The sequence below is a fragment of the Colossoma macropomum genome, unplaced genomic scaffold (assembly GCF_904425465.1).
Source record: "Colossoma macropomum unplaced genomic scaffold, Colossoma_macropomum, whole genome shotgun sequence".
Classification (NCBI taxonomy): domain Eukaryota; kingdom Metazoa; phylum Chordata; class Actinopteri; order Characiformes; family Serrasalmidae; genus Colossoma; species Colossoma macropomum.
This window is the reverse complement of record NW_023495283.1, coordinates 45,554-64,792: the sequence shown is the minus strand read 5'-3', so window position 1 is coordinate 64,792 and position 19,239 is coordinate 45,554. Positions and strand designations below refer to the sequence as shown.

General features: G+C 36.3%; 1 protein-coding gene across 1 annotated transcript in view; it reads right to left on the bottom strand.

The window, feature by feature from the left end:
* Window positions 1–6,587: 6,587 nt before the first annotated feature.
* LOC118801596 overlaps window positions 6,588–19,239 on the bottom strand; it is a 31,779-nt gene continuing 19,127 nt past the window's right edge. The window contains exons 6-11 of the mRNA XM_036561953.1: window positions 13,674–13,843; window positions 12,213–12,363; window positions 9,560–9,760; window positions 8,546–8,778; window positions 7,191–7,257; window positions 6,588–6,696 (exon numbers count right to left, since the gene is read on the bottom strand). Coding sequence (XP_036417846.1) covers window positions 9,564–9,760; window positions 12,213–12,363; window positions 13,674–13,843 — 518 coding nt within the window. The 3' untranslated portion in view covers window positions 6,588–6,696; window positions 7,191–7,257; window positions 8,546–8,778; window positions 9,560–9,563. The remainder of the gene's footprint in view (window positions 6,697–7,190; window positions 7,258–8,545; window positions 8,779–9,559; window positions 9,761–12,212; window positions 12,364–13,673; window positions 13,844–19,239) is intronic.

Genomic DNA, 19,239 nt, shown 5'->3' with positions numbered 1-19,239 from the left:
AATATTATAAACTGTAAAATGAAACTCACAAAAAAATATACATAACAGAGGAGTGATCTCAACAGAGGAGCCACAGGAAATGCTGAAATGTGCACCCTGCTCCCTTCTTTTCTTTTTTATAAAGAATGAATAAAGGGTCACAGGTTATTGATGATAGATTACAATTGTACAAAGAATTTTACAGACACAAGAATTTTACCTTACTTTCTGTGGTCTTTTTTCTTTGATGAATGCCAAGCTTAAATGCCCAACATCAGTGCCCAACCTCTCTACTGCCCATGTAGGCCTTGTAAATTTATTCACTGTATTTATTACACAGCAGTTTTTCTTAAGTCTTACCTCAAAGTACTTGAGATTCACACTCTTCTGAAATTCTCACTTCTCAGTTTTGCCAGCTGCCTCATTTTGTTAAGCTGGGCAAGGACAAGAGGAAGGACAAGCATATGACATAGGGTGGGTAACGTTTGTTATGTGCTTGGATTCTTTTGCTCAAAAGCTTTATTTCTTCCTGACATATTAACTCTGCTGCTGATTATTATGTCCTGCACTTTGCTTTTCACTCACTGAGGAGAGAGTGTTTGATTTGTTTTGCTTAATCTGACACTGTAACAGCCGGCCTGCGGCTGGGCTGCCTGCTAGGCCATCCTCTCCCACTAGTGGGAGGCACAGAGCTCCTCATCAGTAATCAAGGACAACTGGGAACACCTGTGCCTGCCCTTATTTAAGAGGAGCTCTTTCAGTGCTCAGTGTTGGGTTCTCTTTTCAGAGTGCTGTCACAAGGCTTAGCATTAATTTGGTAGGTCCCTCATGTTTTTTCTGGACCTGCCTTTCCTTTCAAGCTCTTTTCTAGATCCAGACCTTGTCTCTCCAGTCCTCCTGTTTGTCCCTGTTCTCTTGCTTAGATTTTTAGTTTGAAGGAAAGCTTTTCAGTTCCTTAGCTGTTTTGTGCTGGGTGTATCTTTCTTAGCTAAAGCTAAGCCTGCTTGGTGCAGGGGCTTAAAGAAGGGATGAACTCATATGATCATACGCAATGGGAGCCGTTAGGTAAGGTACTGCTCTATTGAATTTCAATAAACAACATTTTTAGGTTTATCATTCAAGTTGCAGAATGTTTTTCGAATCATAGGCATGAGGGCATGAGCCCTATAAAAAATGAAGCTAGCAACTAAATGGTTGTTTCTGGGACTGCTTTGAGTGGATGCAAGCACTACTACAATGATGTACCATATCAGAATTATAGATATGTTGTGGATGGCAACAACTTTTGAAAGTAGGTAGACATGTTTGTGAAAGACAAGGCTCCTCAGTGGACTGTCTAAGTAAAAAGAAGTTATTACCACCTCTGCATGGGAGGAAAAAAACTTAACCTTTAATCTAAGACAAGTGCACACAGTTGTAGAGCATAATAAATTCTGTGACTCTTTAAAACTTTTCAATGTAGTGCTTATTCTCAATAGCTACGGGCCCAATTCAGATCTAAGAAACCTCAAAACGTATTAAAAAAGTCAATGTTTGAAACACTATGGACAAACATGTCAGGCTGTCTGTAATGGTGTCCAAACTTGTACATTAAGGGTTGCAAATTAATGTACAATTATATGGTAATAAGTAATTAAATACTGATTTTTTATACATGAATGAGTTGCTTATTAAGCATTAGTTACTGATTAAGTACTCATGACTCATGATTTAGAGAAGCTTATACTCTCTTCACTGTGAATCACAGCATAAACGTAAGTGAACATATTAGTCACAGGCTTCTTATTCAAAAAAGTTTGTAGACAGTTGACTTTACAAGCATCAGAATAAAATATGCACATATTGACATTATCTGTCATACTATTATCTTATTATCTTACATTTAAGGTGCCAAAAAGGTTCTTTTGGAATGACACCATGGAAACCCAGTATTGGATCCTTGAACAAACTGTTATTGAATGAGATGTGCACGTATACAGAACTTAACAGACTGAATGGTAATTGATAATGAATGTGTATTTTCAACACAAGAACATACAGAGAAAACATTCAGACATCAGTAACTAGTCAAGTCTTAATCATGAGTTTATGATATAATTAGTAACGAGAATAATCACTTTGCTGGGAAGAAAACAAAGAGGCAATTAATTACATTAAATCAGTAGAATAATTAACAGGTAATTAACAGGATTAACACAAGCATTTGTTAGTTCTGATGTTATTTATATGAGAATACAGACTTATCAACAGAAAAAAAGCTGCAAACTTAAAAACCCAAACTGTTAATCATAAGCATACTGCAGCAACAGGTGTGGAAAATGTCTTACTTCTGATGATAGTTTGCAGATCACTGTTCACGAGGATGATGCAACTTTTTTCTTTAACTTGAGTGGCTGATATTTTATATTTGGCTTTGGATATATTTTGGATATAAATGGATTTCCTTTACTTTGTTAAAGGAAACGTGCTTTTGCATTTTTTAATATCTGGAGCTTCAAATTCAAAAGTATATTCAAAGGAACCCTAGCTCACTGCTAAAAACCCAAAGGCATGGCTGTGGTAATGACAAATACTGGAACAGATGCTAAGCAGTGATTGGGGGAGAAAATCAAGTAGACATTTAAGAAAGTTCCCACAGCTAGTCAAAACAGCTGTTTAGATTTTTTCTGAATTATTCACTGATGCCCCCTACTGGCTCATGCCCATAAAACTCATGGGAAGATCCCGGCCAGAGTAACATGAGAACTAACTGCTAATATTTGTTATATCTAAGTTGGTGCCATTAATGATTTGGCCATTTCATTAAAACCCTCTACTTTGTATCTACACTTACTGTCCATTTTATCAGCTCCACTTACTATATAGGTGCACTTTGTAGTTCTACAGTTACAGACTGTAGTCCATCTGTTTCTCTGCATACTTTATTAGCCCCCTTTCGCCCTGTTCTTCAGTGGTCAGGACCCCCATGGACCCTCACAGAGCAGGTACTATTTGGGTGGTGGATCATTCTCAGCACTGCAGTAACACTGATTTGGTGGTGGTGTGTTAGTATGTGTTGTGCTGGTCTGAGTGGATCAGACTGGAGTTTTTAAACACTGTGTCCACTCTATTAGACACTCCTACCTTGTCAGTCCCCCTTGTAGATGTAAAGTCAGAGACGATAGCTCATCTGCTGCTGCACAGTTTGTGTCGGTCATCCTCTAGTCCTTCATCAGTGGTCACAGGACGCTGTTGGCTGGATATTTTTGGTTGGTGGACTATTCTCAGTCCAGCAGTGACACTGAGGTGTTTAAAAACTCCAGCAGCACTGCTGTGTCTGATCTACTCAGACCAGCGCAACACACACTAACACGCCACCACCACATCAGTATTACTGCAGTGCTGAGGATGATCCACCACTCAAATAGAACCTGCTCTGTGATGATGCCATATTTATCTGCTATATCTCTCTTGTACATTCAGGTTGTGATTCACAGCAAAATGTTTAAAGGCTGTCCTTAATCATGAATTCATAGTATAGTTAGTATGCCAGTAGGGAGGATTTTGACTTAAATCAACACATCAACACAATCAACCATAATTTAGTAATTAAGGACTAAACTATATAAAGTAATGAGTAATTAACAGGGGAAATGTAAGGACAGCTCTGAGGATAGTAAGGCAGCTTATAATGTGGAGGTGATTTTAGTCAGGAGTATAGTCAATTACTAATTCCTAAGTAATTAATCAGTAACTAAGTAATAACTAACGTTTAATAAACACTTCATTTATATGTAAATGGCTTATAAATGACAATTGTTTTTTTAAATTTGTGACCCTTAATGTAAAGTGTTAACTGTCACGTACAACACTTGTGAGGCTGCATTATAATTGTAAATATTTCTGATGAGAGGAACATGAATAATTCAGCATGTTTGTTTAAATATAATTTTAATAATTGAACGTCATTAATGTAAGAATGTTTTACATATTGAATAACTGTTTAATGGCACATTCCTAATGTAACAATCTTATTGCAAGAATGCCCAATCCTGAAGATCCACCACACCTCTAGGTTCACTACAACCCCTGTAACGCACATGATCCAAGTAAAGAAGAGATTCAGGACTTTCTGATAATCAGAGCCAGGTGTGTTGGATCTGAACTCTGTAGACTGGTAGATTGGGATTGAGTGCCGTGTCTTAACGCTAGTAATTAATATAAAACAATTTTTAAAACATTATGATGATCCCTTTCCCTATGCTACTGTATAAATCAATACATTTGGAAATCATAATCACAATTACCATCAGTGTATTAGCTGTTATATTATTGCACAGGTAAACATTGAAAAATGAAGCATAAAATATAAAATGCAAATATAAGACTTTTACACAGACCATATTTTGTGTTATGTTTCTCCTTTAGTTAAAATTAGTAAATAAACAGTAATGGTGTATTAAATATGTTCTCTATAGAAGACATGTTATTTTCATAAAACATGTCAATTCCAAATTTTAGCACAAGACTAGATCATCACTGTCATGTAAAGACCTTGCATCTCCATTTTTGAGATTTTTTATTTTTTTACTTTTTCGCATGATTTGAAAAATCCAGTTAGTCTTTACATTGTATTACAATTAAATGATTAATGGATCAATATGGACAAAAGTATTGGGAGTTCAGGTATTTCAGCCACTCCCATTGATAACAGGTGGATAAAATTAAGCACATAACTTTGCAGTCTCTATAGACAAACACTGGCAGTAGAATGGGTTTGTACTGATGAGCTCAGTGACCTTAAACATGACACTGTCATGGGATGCCACCACTGCCAAAAGTCAGTTTGTGAAATTCCTGTCCTGCTAGAAGAACCTTTTCTGTTCCAGCATGACTGAGTCCCAGTGCACAAAGCAAATTCCATAAAGGCATGGCTGGGTGAGTTTGGTGTGGAAGAACTTGACTGGCCCTCACAGAGCCCTAACCTCAACCGCATCAAACACCTTTGGGATGAACTAGAACAGAGATTGTGAGCCAGACCCTCTCGTCCATCATCAGTGTCTGACCTCACAAAGGTGTAATGTGTAGTTAGGTGTCACAATACTTTTGTCCATATAGTGTAAATAGATCACAATTACTTGGAATAAAATCTTGTTACCATTTTGGAGATACAAGGTTTTGGTCCAACATTAAATAAAGGTAGTCAATAACAGAGTGACACTTTCTAATTACAATAGCATAAAGAACATGATGAAGAATATTTTTCAAGACTATTCATTTTTTCTAATAAAGGACTTATAGTAAAGGTAGAAAAGATGCAGTATTGTAACACCCCAATAAACCTTCATATGCACAAACTGTTTCCTTGCTAGCTACTTGAGATAAAAAATGGCCAGAATACAAAGCAGTAAAAATAACATTACTTTAAATTGTAGTGTAATTTTACCCTTTATTTAATGTAATTATCTGGTATTGTTGTCATAATGCTGACTGGAATTAGTAGATGGACATGAAGCCTTTGTCTTCTGGTCATTATTAACGGTGGTGGCCTTTTTGAATGGACAGCAAGTGCATAACCACTTCCTGTACTGCTTCCTGACCTGGAAGCAGAAGAGACAGGGAAAGTTTTTATGAGAAAACAATAAAGTTACATCAATAAAATCAAAGTGAGAATCAGTGTAACACTTTTTTATGGCTTGACATGGTACTATCACAATTAGACAATAGAATAAAATAAATGAATCCTACAATTAATACACATGGCAAAATGCATAGTGCAGTCAATCCATACCATACTTGGGCTTGTAAGTAGAAGAGGAGACGTTTTATCATGATTTGAGCTTAAAAAGTTTTATTATCTGGCAGTCTAATGAATGAATTTAACACAATGCTACCACAAACAAAGACATTTTAGACAATTATATTGTGGTATCAGTCAGAGGAACAATAAGAAAAAGCCATGTTCTGCTAAGAAAAAGGCTCTTTATTCAGAACAAGCAGAAAAAGAGGCACTCCTGCAATAACTGAAAAGAGGGAAGGTCACTCTTAGCCCTATACTTTCTCTAATCACTATCCCGAGAGGTCGAACTCCAGATTAATGCCCATAGTTATGTAAAAGGAGGCTCAACTAACTCGTTTGATGAACAGATGTCCACATACTTTTGGCCATAGTATTAAAAGTGTTTGGGTTTGTCATAAGTTTAAAGATGTGCATTGTTTACAAATTTTTACTTAGCAATATGTTTTTATTGGTAATTAAGCTGGTTTACTAAACATGCAGCCTAGCTGATATTCCAATATGAGTGAAATTACTCCAGTAGGTGAACAACAAATCATGTTAAGTATCAATAACTTGGTGCATTTCAGAGCTTGATACCAATTTGTATTGATTTGCAGGGACATTTCACGGCTAATATGAATATGACTATGAATGTGAGAGTGGTGGTCAGTGTGGCGGCTGACCTCTTGGTTGAGGACACAATGGACCAGGAATATTACGGTGCCCTGCTGGGAGATGAGGATCACAAAGATAATCTCCAGTACAATACTGCTATGGATGGACAAACCCAGTACCCAAGGGCAACCAAGGATGAAAAACTGGGCCATGGTTTTAAACAGCACACTTCTGATGAGTTTCTTATCAGCCTGAGTTTGTGTCCTCTGCAAGATCTCATTGTTCAGGCTTTTCAGGCTGAAAGTGACAGTGATGAAGATGGTGATGAAGAGAATCACATTTGCCTGCACAGTGAAAAACAATTCAGAACGAAAGGGTTAGTGTGATGTAATGTGATGCAAAGAAATAAAAGGGCATATCGTTACTGTCGCATAAAAACTTTGTATCTCTATTTTTCTTCTTTTTTTGCATAATTTAAACATTTCAGTTACTCTTTACATTGTGTTGTGTTAACATTGTGTCATAATGAATGGAGCAACAAAAAAGTAGTTACATTCATTTTCATTAAAAGTTAAGAATGTATTTTCCTTCTCCTGTAAAATTACCATTTTGAGGATACAGGGCTTAAACCTGACAGTGATGATATGTTTAATAATGCACACATTAGATTTGTGTGTAGTTTGTTTACTCTGAAAAGGAAACCTTATATCAAGCAGTGAGAAATAATAAGACTATAAATGCAAATGTTGTTATTGCTTTACCAAATAATTGAACGAATGGTTTGTCACCTATAAACACATTATGCATATTATTCCCCTCTTTCTTATGCAGTACTTACCGCAAGAATGAAATACACAGGGCCCAAGAAACTCCAATAAAAGCCCCTGTTGTTCTCAAGCCAGCATCTGAGGGGAGAAAATGTATAATAGATTTCATTCTTATATGAAGAAAAAAATCTGACATTAGATTTTTTGTTTTTCCCTGAATAAACGGTCATCAATTGCATTTTATAAAAGAAAAATATATTCTTTTAATAGAAATATTCAATATTGATCCTTGCTAACTAGCTACTCTTAGATAATCTTAACTAACTTAGCTAGCTGTTTTCCACTCATGTATTATTAAGCAAAACATTAACATTTCTGAGAAACTGTAGTACATGCTGACATATCACACTGTATAAAAAGAATCCTAAGAAAAGACTTTTTTAAAAAAAATGTTAAATATCTTAATGCTAGCTTGTCTAATTTCACAGCTAATTTTATTTGCTATCTAATTTCACAACTAATTGCAACAAGTCAGTTTATGAAATTTCTTCCCTTTTAGATATTCCAAGGTCAACTATAAGTGTTTAGGAGTCACAGCAACTCAGCCACCAAGTATCAGACCACATAAAGTTACACAGTGGGTCATTGAGTGCTGAGGAGCATAGAGCATAAAAGTCACCAACACTCTGCTGATCAATATCTGCATAGTTCTTATTGCATGATCTTAGCATGAGAGCAGAGTGGAAACTTGTGAAATATTAGAATTGTAGCTCTAATCCTGCACTTTGAGAGGGCCTCAGCAAGAGGTGGGTAGCGAAACCAAAACTTGACTATCAAGTAAAATTACAGTTGCTTCTGTGAAGCTATGACTCAACTAGAGGAACATGTAACTTTAAAACTCACAACTTGAGTAGGAACTAAAGTTTATTTGAGGCCTTTTGGTCTAAAATAAAATGCTCACAAGTGAGAACAGTAAGCTGTGGTAAGGTGGTCCAAGACCCATATTTATCAAACTCCATGTAAGGATGATGCTCTTGGATCAGCCTTTATGTAACACTGATTGAAACTGCATGAACTATTAAGGGACCTGAATGTGAATAGCTAAATTTTTCACAAGGTAAACAGTAGATTAGTTTCCTCACTACGTTACTTGAATAGAATTAAACATACTATTTTAAATATTATTTTTAAATAGATTTTTACAAAAAAGTAAAAATCAATCAAAAATGTACTTCAAGTAATTGAATGTTCAAGTAATTCAGCAAAGTAATTAGTTCTTACCACATAAAGTGCAAACAGTAGATCTAGACAAATTCTATTTAACTAAACTCCATCCACATCTAATGAAATTTTGCTCTCTTTTCAAATTTAGACATTTTGAGCTAAAACCCTACCCAATAAAACAGTTCCCCCCCACGACACTCACATTTTACTGCTGTATCCATTAGGCACCACTGCAACAGACACACCCACCACAAGCAGAGGAATAACATATCCAATCACAGTCAGATATTTCCAACCAAGCATCTTCTTCTGCTTTGATCTGATCTTTGTGAGGTTCTTTGCAGAGATGAAGAGCAGAACAGCATCAATGAACATCCACACAAAAGACGAGAGGAAGAGGAAGTGCAGCAAGCCTGCCAGCACTGCACACGCCAACTGGACAAGAGAGAGATACAGAATAAAAAAAAAACAAAACTTAGCTATCATGATATCACTTTCCAGTGAAGATTTTGTTAGGAGCTCTTGCTAATATTCTGAAACTGTTTTTCCCATTTGAAAATAAAACGCACTCATTACTTCTGTGAGTATCTGGTCTGTTTGCCTAACATTACATTAGCACTTATTAATACACAAGCAACAATTATATCATTATTAACTATTATTAACAATGTAATAAAATTTGATTCATTTGTACTTATATAGAAAAGTCATTATGAATTGTTACCCATCCTTTTAATAGGGACTTAAAAATACAGATTACGTTAACATCTAGGAGTAGTGAAGATGTGAATTGTCTTTCAGAAATACTCAGATATGACATTTACTCATAGTGGATGCTCTCTGAATTCCTATTTTTTTTAAGCATTAATTGATTATAAAGTAGTAGCATGCTTGTGTGTGTACATGTCCTAAAAATGTAACATATATTAACATCTGTAGACTGTTAATGTAAACGAATAGTGATTTTAAGTATTGAAGTATTTAAGAGTAAAGTATTTAAGAGCATTTAAATACTTATTTAGTTCATGATTAGTTAATAATGATGTACAAGCTAAAACACGTATTATAAACAGTTGTTATTAAGAATTAAAAACCTGATCAATATAATTAATATTAATATGTTATGTGAAAATGTTATAAAATAGATAGTAGTTTTACTGATACAACTTTGCAAGACGTTTGGAACTGAGACTAGTATGAAGGTAATATTTCTCACCAGATTAGCACGTATGTACTTCAGGAGCCCCCCTTTGAACAGAAAGAGGAGGTGGGCCAACAGCAGGCTTATGCACAGGTTGACCTGAGCTGTGTTGGTTACGTTTAGTTGTCTTCCACAAAGAACAAAGGTCAGTAGGGTCAAGCTCAGGAACAACAGCCCCATTGGCTGTAGCCACAACGATTAACATGTCCAAACGCTCTGTAAACCCAAAGCAGTTTGTAGAGTATTAGGGTTAGTTACACATATATTTTAATTGCATAATAATTAGTTGACACAAATATTGTCAGTTAATTCAATGGAAAAAGTTTATTCCCATCACTCAGTTAATTAAGTCAATGTAAAACCTATAAAGTAATTACACAACACAAAGATTTAGAAAATGTAAAATTACTACTTAAATTATGCAAATGTTGAGTCATAGAGCTTTACTGCTTTGTTGATTAGATTGAATAGATTTGTTGCTCAGTTGAGTAGATCTCATAGACCTACTCTTTGGTTGATGAGGTCAAATTGTCAGCTCCACTGCTGACGTTTCACCTCCTCACCGAGGTGCAGAGGTCGCTATCTCCTAAATTCTAGAGTAATTGTCACCTTGCTTTCAGTAGCGGCCTTCTTGTATATAAACACATTGCCTAGGTCTAGTCCTTTTCGAAGTCTTGTTATTGCCCTGCAACACAATTCTGAGCATTCTATTTCTGGTTTGGCATTCCTGGTCAAGATGTTTTGCTATGTATTTTGGATTCTGGGTAGTGGTTCGTGTTTCTGCTATGAGTTTGCTGGATTTGTGTGTGAGTATCAAGAATGGACTCTGCCTGTACAAGATTATGGATTTACTTTATTAAACCTGCGCTTGACTCCAAACCCCGAACACTTCAGTTACCAGTTTTTAGCAAAGCCGAAGAAAATGTGTTTACTTTTTAAGTTATTGTTTTGTCCCATTAAATGTCTCTGAGTCAGTAGAGCTGAGTGAAGATGAAATTACAGCAAGAATAGAAGTGCTACAAGAATAAATCACATAAGGCTTCAGTGAATGTGGCTTCATAATGACTCCTTGAAAAAGCCCAGTGGTCAGAGTTGAAATCTGTGTCCATTAAATGCAACCAGCTGATAAACTGCCAGTTAAATGTCACTATTTGCTCCTAACAGACTCGCTTTAACTTTTTTTTGCATGTCACAGTCTCTTTATCACTGGATTCTGCCCTCGCTGGTTTTAGCAAATTTAGCAGAAAGCTAAACAGCTATCAGGCTAATTCTACAATAATAAAAGTTGAAATTCAAGTTCAAGCCCTTAAACAAAGCGTTACTTGAAAGCTGAGGCATACAAAGCAAAGACCGTTATTTACATACATTACATGCCTGCTACGAGTTAAAAAGTCTGTATTTTAAACTAGAGCTGCCATAAAAATCCCACATAGCAGAGAGCTAAAGCTGCAAACATATCCAGCTACCATGGTGACAATACAAGGAGAATTGTTGAAGCGCTGGTTTAAAAACAGATTTCTACATTAGATATTACTGTGTAATGGCATTGCTTCATGTTTTTCTCTGCACCTGATTCTGTGTAAACACAGTTAAAAATTTTATATGAAGTGACTTTATAATCAAGAGTAATTAGTATAGGCAATAAATAGGATCCTCTAACTAAAGCATTTCTCTCACAGAGTATAAAGATTCTATTGACAAATAGATTACATCAGTACCAATAATATCTATTACTGATATGCTTATAAGCATTTTCAAATTAAGTGATAATCATAGGTTAATAAGTACTTAAATACTCATTATTTGTAGATTAATTTCCCGCTCATTAAGCATTAGTTACTGAGTAAGTACTTAGTGATTAGTAATTGAGTTCACTGTAGTTTAGTTGTCATTAGTTCATAGCTTAATTGTTCATTAACTGTGTACTAACTGCTGCTTATTAATCTGATAATGAACTGATAAGTGTCTGATAAGAGACATGACAACTAAGAAGTACTTATGTGTTAATCCTGTTAATTATAGACCACTTGTAATTATAGACCACATAAACTTACACAAGTTGTCAGTGTAACTATCTCTGAGTGTATTGAGTGTAGCCTGGACACAGTCTGGAAGGAGATTCAGAGAAGGACATTTTTTATTGTCCACCAGTTTTCAGCACACAAGACATCACTCCACTAACATTAGGTAGTTAGCTAGTTAACTAACTTAGTTGATGTTAGTTAGCTTAGCAATTTAGTGCAGGTTTTGGCTAAGCTAGTAACTGGCTTGTTTTTAGTCAATGTTTGTTTTTAAGTCAAAGTCGATGTTCTTTCTTCTCCTCAATGCATATGGTTTGTTCAAGACCTCCTGAAACCTGAAAATTACATCCTTTACTGACTCAACTCCCATTTTCAGTTGGCGACTAACTGGTCGGGTGAAATGGTGGTCTTTAAAATTGCTCCTATCTGACTGGTTCATTTATGAGTAATAGTTAAAGGTGAGACATGATCGGTGAATTAATAAAACTGAGCAGATAAGAAAGCTAACAAAAAGTTTTAAATTAGTAATTGTGAAATTATATTGATCAGATTTGCCATTAGCACAAAAAAAAAATAAAATCATGGGAAGTGTGAAGATCTTAAATTAGTTCCCATGCAATGTAGGTGCACTTGTTCTACACACTTACCTCCTGTAAACCCTTGGTTGATGTCATCAAATATTTCTGAGTCATCACAGGAGCACATAGTGCGATTACTGTCGATTGGAATGACTCTGCAACTGCCATTCACTATTTTTTCCCAGGTCAAACAAAACCTAGAGCTATTAACGGCCACCGCCTAGTCAAGAAAGATGTAGATAAGATTTTGAAAACAGTTAGCAATTCTTTTGTCGTAGATTCTAGTCAGACTGCATGAATGATGTGGTACGGTAATGATTTATTGTCTATATTTTTTCCTCCAAGTATCATAAGATGTGAATCAGGTACCAACATCTGTTAAACAGCAAGCACCTACATGTAAACAAAACACAGTATTTGATCAAGTGTAGAGTGACGAACCATGAACAATAGTGTGAGTGGAGAAATGAGTCAAACAGGCTGTACATGTGCAGGTGCAAAACGGTCCCACTTTATATTGTCTCTAATAACTGTAGTTACACATGAATAACATATGCAACAACACTGTAACTACTAATGATTTAGTCAATGTTACAGATGGATTACAGAAGTACAGCCTATGTAATTACACATGTTTATTAACTTCAGTTTTGTCTTATATAATTACACAAGTATATCTTCAACACAGGACTTTCCTGTAGTGTAGTGTTAAAGTTACACTTCAAAATGTGTGGACAGTTCCTGTGTAGTTGTTATGTAGGTACTGTGTAATAAAGGAGTGGTAATGTAAACATTGCTTTGGGGGAAATGCAACACATTTAATTAATGTCATAAAGTTACATTTTAAGATAAGGGGACAGTCTGCTGAACCATCACATTACAGAATGGTTTAAAGGTTACAATGTCACATCACTAGCAATATAAATGCTAGCTGAATATTAGGCTGGCTGTCGGATACAGTGTAAGTAATGTCTTAATGTAAGTTATTACACAAACAAAAAACAAAAAACAAAACTTACAAATGTAATTACATCTATGTTATTACCATTGTGTAACTACATGAGAGAGAATAGGCTATTACAACTATTAAGATACACTTGTGTAATTACATGTGGCAAAACTAAAGTTGATACACGTGTAATTACATAACGTGTGCCTCTGTAATCCATCTGTAACAGTGACTAAATCATTAGTAGTTACATTGTTGTTGCATATGTTGTTCACTACAAAGTTATTAGAGACACTTTTTGGTGGGACCAAAAAAAACATTACTGCAGGCCCTAAGATACATCACTGACTGTGAATACAAGTAAGGACAGGCCATTTTTTTTCTTTTTACTCTATCGTGAATGAATCATTGTTACTGTCCTACTTTATCTGTGGACAGCGTGTCTGACTAAAATATATAGGCTTACTCCTGCCACCCCAAATCTGACCTGTCCCATTCAACTGAAATGAAGGTGTTTTTTCTTTAAAATGTAAACTATATATGGTGTATGTATAGTACAATCACTGATTTACTTAACTCACTGTAGCATGTGTCACAATGATGTTGACTGGGTTGTTGAGCTGTGTGTTATTGATGGCACTATTTGTTTTTACTCCATCCTTCTTATTCACTTCAGCATGCAGGAGGACGGTATTACGCATGTCCAACAGGTCATACCTTATCACTAAAATGACACAAAGTCCTTCAGGTACTGTAATAAAATAAAAAGTAAGTAAATAAATAAATAAATAAATAAATAAATAAATACTTAAACAAAACCCAATCCGTCTGAAGTGATCTGATCATGAGTGGACAATAAGACTCGAATGTCTTGAATGCAGGAAGCCTGCTACCCATATTAACTAGGTCAGTATCTTGCTGCATTTGCTGTCAAACAAAAATGTACCACAAGGTCATGTTCATGTACATGAAAAAGCCATTGCACACATTTAGAAGAGACAAAAAAAAATCAACCTATGCAGCTGATTTTGCCTCTAATGTGATGATGCAGCTGATTAAGGCGGTCCTTTGACGCTGTCAAGGACACATCAAGATGCATTGTGGGCACATCATGTTCCGATAACTCAAACCTACTCCAAAGGGGATTTAGTTATTAGAATACAATGTGTCTCCGAGATGCACTGTACTCCTTTTACACCTGTGCTTAGCGCTGTCCACTTGAATCGATGACTGGATCACCCAGGACACATGTTAATGCCAAAGGTTAAAAAGGCCTTGAATCAGTAGCACTTTATTTCACGATATATTAAGTACCTGATAACAGGTAAATATGTAGTACTTACAAGTAATTTTCTGGTACATACTTTGCAAGTACATAGTACATGTCAGGTATGTACTGTAGTACTTAAGCACAATTTAGTGGCAAACATCTAGTATTTGGGAGTAATTCATAATTTGTAAGTTTGATATTTAACTGCAGCAGCTAATGTGAGAAATATGAGTTATATTTTAGCTTTTAGTGCCAAGAAATTACATGGTAATAGCAAGTACTACCACACTGCTTTGGGAAGTACATGCCTATGTTATAAAGAAGAGTAGGTTCCAGATAGAGGTGAATAGTCAGCAAGTACCTTTTCCAGTACTTTTTCCTCCCCCTCTCTCGAGGAGCAGGAGGAATGGAGAGAACGAATAAAATTGGGGCTTTTTGTATTTTAGTTCCCGCAGCCCAGAAGGATAAGTGGCTAAAGGGTGCTAATTATCTCCTCAGTACTCCGGATTACTACCAATAGATTTCATGCTGACTCAGTCATAGCGACGCACTGCCTGCATCCGTGTCACACATCCAAAACACAAGATGGCTCTAGTGCCTTGATGATGTCAAATTCCATTCCATATTGTCAGGTTTCATTCCATTTTCTCAAGTTTCATTCCACATATTCAGACTTTCATTCCATATATTCAGAGTTTTCAGTCATTCTATATAAATAATTTCCTAAACGACATGCCATAATATATTTACATAGCTGCATAACAAGCAGGCTGGAGTAGAAAGAAAACTTACCTCTCTCAAGTGCACAGCTAAGGAAAAAAAAACAAATCTCGTTTGATAAAATAAAGCCAAACCACACTACTAAACAATAGTTGCTAAAATGTCCATAAGTTAAGGTTTGTAGGGCAGTACTTGGAGGAACTGGTGACACTTAGCTTTTTAGGGAAAGTGCTAATCTTCAAAAGCATACAATAATTTCTAATTCAGAATAATACAAAGGTAATTGCTGTTCTCCTGTTCTTACTCTGTGTCATGGGATAAAGGGAAGATTTTTATTTTGAAATGGAACTGAATGATGAAGGGGTGACTACTCACAAGTGAACCAGAGCTGGTTTCTTCCTATTTCCCCCGTTATATCAGAAACATGATTACAAAATGCCAGAGGATGCCTGTGAGTGAGTCCTCAATGAATAGGGGTGAATGAAGCTAAATGGCTAAAAACTAAAAGTTAAAATAGTTTCTAATCACTTGCTTAGAATTTTCCTTTAATTTTAGAAAGTAAAATCATGTATTTCACTAAAAGAAAAGCAAAGAAAACTTACCTGTACATTTCTTTTACGTTTTTTTATTTATTTATTTATTTATTTTTTTTTCTGTAGCAAACGGATTTTGGGCAGCAGGACCCTAACATTACTGCTACTGAGTGCTGATTGGTTGCCAAGCAGAGCAGCTCATTGGCTGTTTGTGCTCACCGATGTCATGAACATACATGAGTCACCATTTTATAACTCTTATAACTTGAGTTCAAAACCCTTAAAAAACATAACAGTGGTGTTTAATTCTTTTATGCTGTTCTACACTATATTGCCAAATGTATTCACTCACTCATCCAAATCATTGAATTCAGGTGTTCAAATCACTTCCATGGCCACAGGTGTATAAAACCAAGCACCTAGGCCTGCAGACTGCTTCTACAAACATTTGTGAAAGAATGAGTCGCTCTCAGGAGCTCAGTGAATTCCAGTGTGGTACGGTGATAGGATGCCACCTGTGCAACAAGTCCAGTCATGAAATTTTCTCGCTACTAAATATTCCTCAGTCAACTGTCAGTAGCAAGCAAGCAAAGTTTATTTATATAGCGCTTTTTACAACAGGTATTGTCACAAAGCAGCTTTACAGAAACATTAGCATTAAAGAAAGTAATCTGGGTCCAAACCCCCATGAGCAAGCCAGTGGTGACAGTGAGGTCGCCAACTTTCTGCAGAGTCAATCGCTACAGACCTCCAAACTTCATGTGGCCTTCAGATTAGCTCAAGAACAGCGTAGAGAGCTTCATGGAATGGGTTTCCATGGCCGAGCAGCTGCATCCAAGCCTTACATCACTAAGCGCAATGCAACGCATCAAATGCAGTGGTGTAAAGTGCCGCCACTGGACTCTAGAGCAGTGGAGACGTGTTCTCTGGAGTGATGAATCATGCTTCTCCATCTGGCAATCCGATGGACGAATCTTGGTTTGGTGGTTGCCAGGAGAACGGTATTTGTTAATTATTTGTAGTGGTACTTATCTGACTGCATTGTGCCAAGTGTAAAGTTTGGTGGAGGGGGATTATGGTATGGGGTTGTTTTTCAGGAGTTGGGCTCGGCCCCTTAGTTCCAGTGAAAGGAACTCTTAATGCTTCAGCAGACCAAGAGATTTTGGACAATTTTTACATAAATGCTGGATATGTGGCTAATTAACCAAAACTATTATCAGCATAATCTGTAATTGCAGTAATAAGAACAACAATAGAAAATTTCAATAATACTAATTTGTGTGCGTAACAGTCCAGTACAAAAGTGGATGTACTTACTTTACATGCACATTGATATAAACAAGTGCTGCAACTATTTCATGTTCCATTTAAAGACACATTACACTGTGCTTTTGTTTCATACTACTGACTCACAAACACAGCTTCGGTCATACACTGCAATAATACAGCATTTATTTTAGGGAATTAATTACACTAAACAATCACTCTACTATGTGAACAACACTGAGTACACATTTTTTTTTTCCAGTTGTTTTCATTTTAATACTATTAAGTTTGGTCAGCAGGGGAGGAGTGCACTCACTGCTGGACATCAAACTCCACCCACGAGCACGGCCATTAGCTTTCATGCCAAACACTGCTGTTTTATTGGCTGGCTACTGAAACATCTGCATGAATTAGTGTGTGCTTCATGTAAATGATATGTAAATGAGGTGCTGGTAGGCTGGTTTCATGCACTGAAGCTGATTTAAGCTGTGACAGCGAGAGTAAGAAGTGGACGGAAGCTCTGATTTAACTCTAAACAGAGCTGAGATGCTGTGTGTTGTGTTGTTTTTACTGCAGTTCTGCTGCAGCTGCTTCACATCAGGCCGTCTCTCTGTCTTTGTACAACACGCCAGCGATTCTGTAATCTTCTGTTTTCAAAAGAAGAACTTTTATATGTAGCATGAATGTTATAGACTCTGTTTATATTAAGCTAGCTATACTGGCTAGAAGCTACTGCTAACCAAACTAGCCCGGCTAACATGAAGCAGCTTTTTCAGATGTTTTTTTCAGCTAGGAGTCTCGTTTTTGACTGAGCAGTGAAAGGTGGATGTTTTCTGAAGTGCTGCTTCAAAAATTGCCATGAAACTATAAGAATAATGCTCTTTGGCAGATCGCTAACATAGCCAGCGTTAGAGCTAACTTAACTTTAAAGTTTGCTGCTCATTCGAAGCTGGTGCTCAAATTGCTAATGCTAGGATAGCTAATTAGCGACTGTAGCCTGCTAGCCTACCGTAAGCTAATACAGTTTAAATGATGTCTATCAAATAGACTTTACATGTAAAAGTTTTTGTTTGTGTTTATGTCAGAAGTCTCTGCATCCTGTAGCTAAATGTGCCACAGAACCTGCTCCACGTTAGCCAGCTGGTGGCAGCAGCTGATGAAAGCTAACTAGGTTAGCTTCCTTATTTTGGGAACACAGCTACAGTTAGAAATGGCTTCTAGCGTTGCTAGCTAACCTAGCTACAGCTAAACAACGTCAACCAAATTCATACTACACAGAAGAACTTTAATTTCTTTTGAAAACAGAAATATTACAGAAATCGCTGGCATGTTGTTCAACTACAGAGACACTGCTTGATGTGAGCAGCTGCAGCAGCAGTAAGCAGGGCTGCACCACACACAGCATTTCAGCTGTTAAATCAGTGCTTCCGTTCACTTCCTTTTGTCATGAACTATAGTGCTCAAATACTGAGCTACAACAGACATATGTTAGTTTTCGTGCAATATCATGACAAAATGGCCATTAGATCTTTACATTTTGACCATTAATTACTTCTTAAATTCCTCTTACTTAACCATTAATTACTGATTTTGTGTTGTCACTTTACTTGGAGGGACACAAAAGCAGTAATTAATGGTTAAGTAAGAGGAATTTAAGAAGCAATGAATGGTTGATTAAGTGGTTTGGCATGAAAGCTAATGGCTGTGCTCGTGGGTGGAGTTTGATGTCCAGCAGTGAGTGCACTCCTCCCCTGCTGACCAAACTTAATAGTATTAAAATGAAAACAACTGGAAAAAATAAAATGTGAAATAAAACTAAATACTCAGTGTTGTTAACATAGTAGAGTGATTGTTTAGTGTAATTAATTCCCTAAAATAAATGCTGTATTACTGCAGTGTATGACCGAAGCTGTGTTTGTGAGTCAGTAGCATGAAACAAAAGCACAGTGTAATGTGTCTTTAAATGGAACATGAAATAGTTGCAGCACTTGTTTATATCAATGTGCATGTAAAGTAAGTACATCCACTTTTGTATTGGACTGTCATGCACACAAATTAGTATTATTGAAATTTTCTATTGTTGTTCTTATTTTTGCAATTACAGATTATGTTGATAATAGTTTTGGTTAATTAGCCACATATCCAGCATTTATGCCCAAATTTACATGCACTCCTACCAGATATGAGTACAGATATGCCAAGATGAACGTGATGAATAACAAAACCGTCCATGAATTTGTGTGCGCTCGTCTTACAGTCAGATGTGACCATAAGCATCTTTAATGAACAAGAACCAAAGTAAGAAACGTGAAGCAACTGAATATATGGAGGTGATGGAAAGTTAATTAACAGATATTT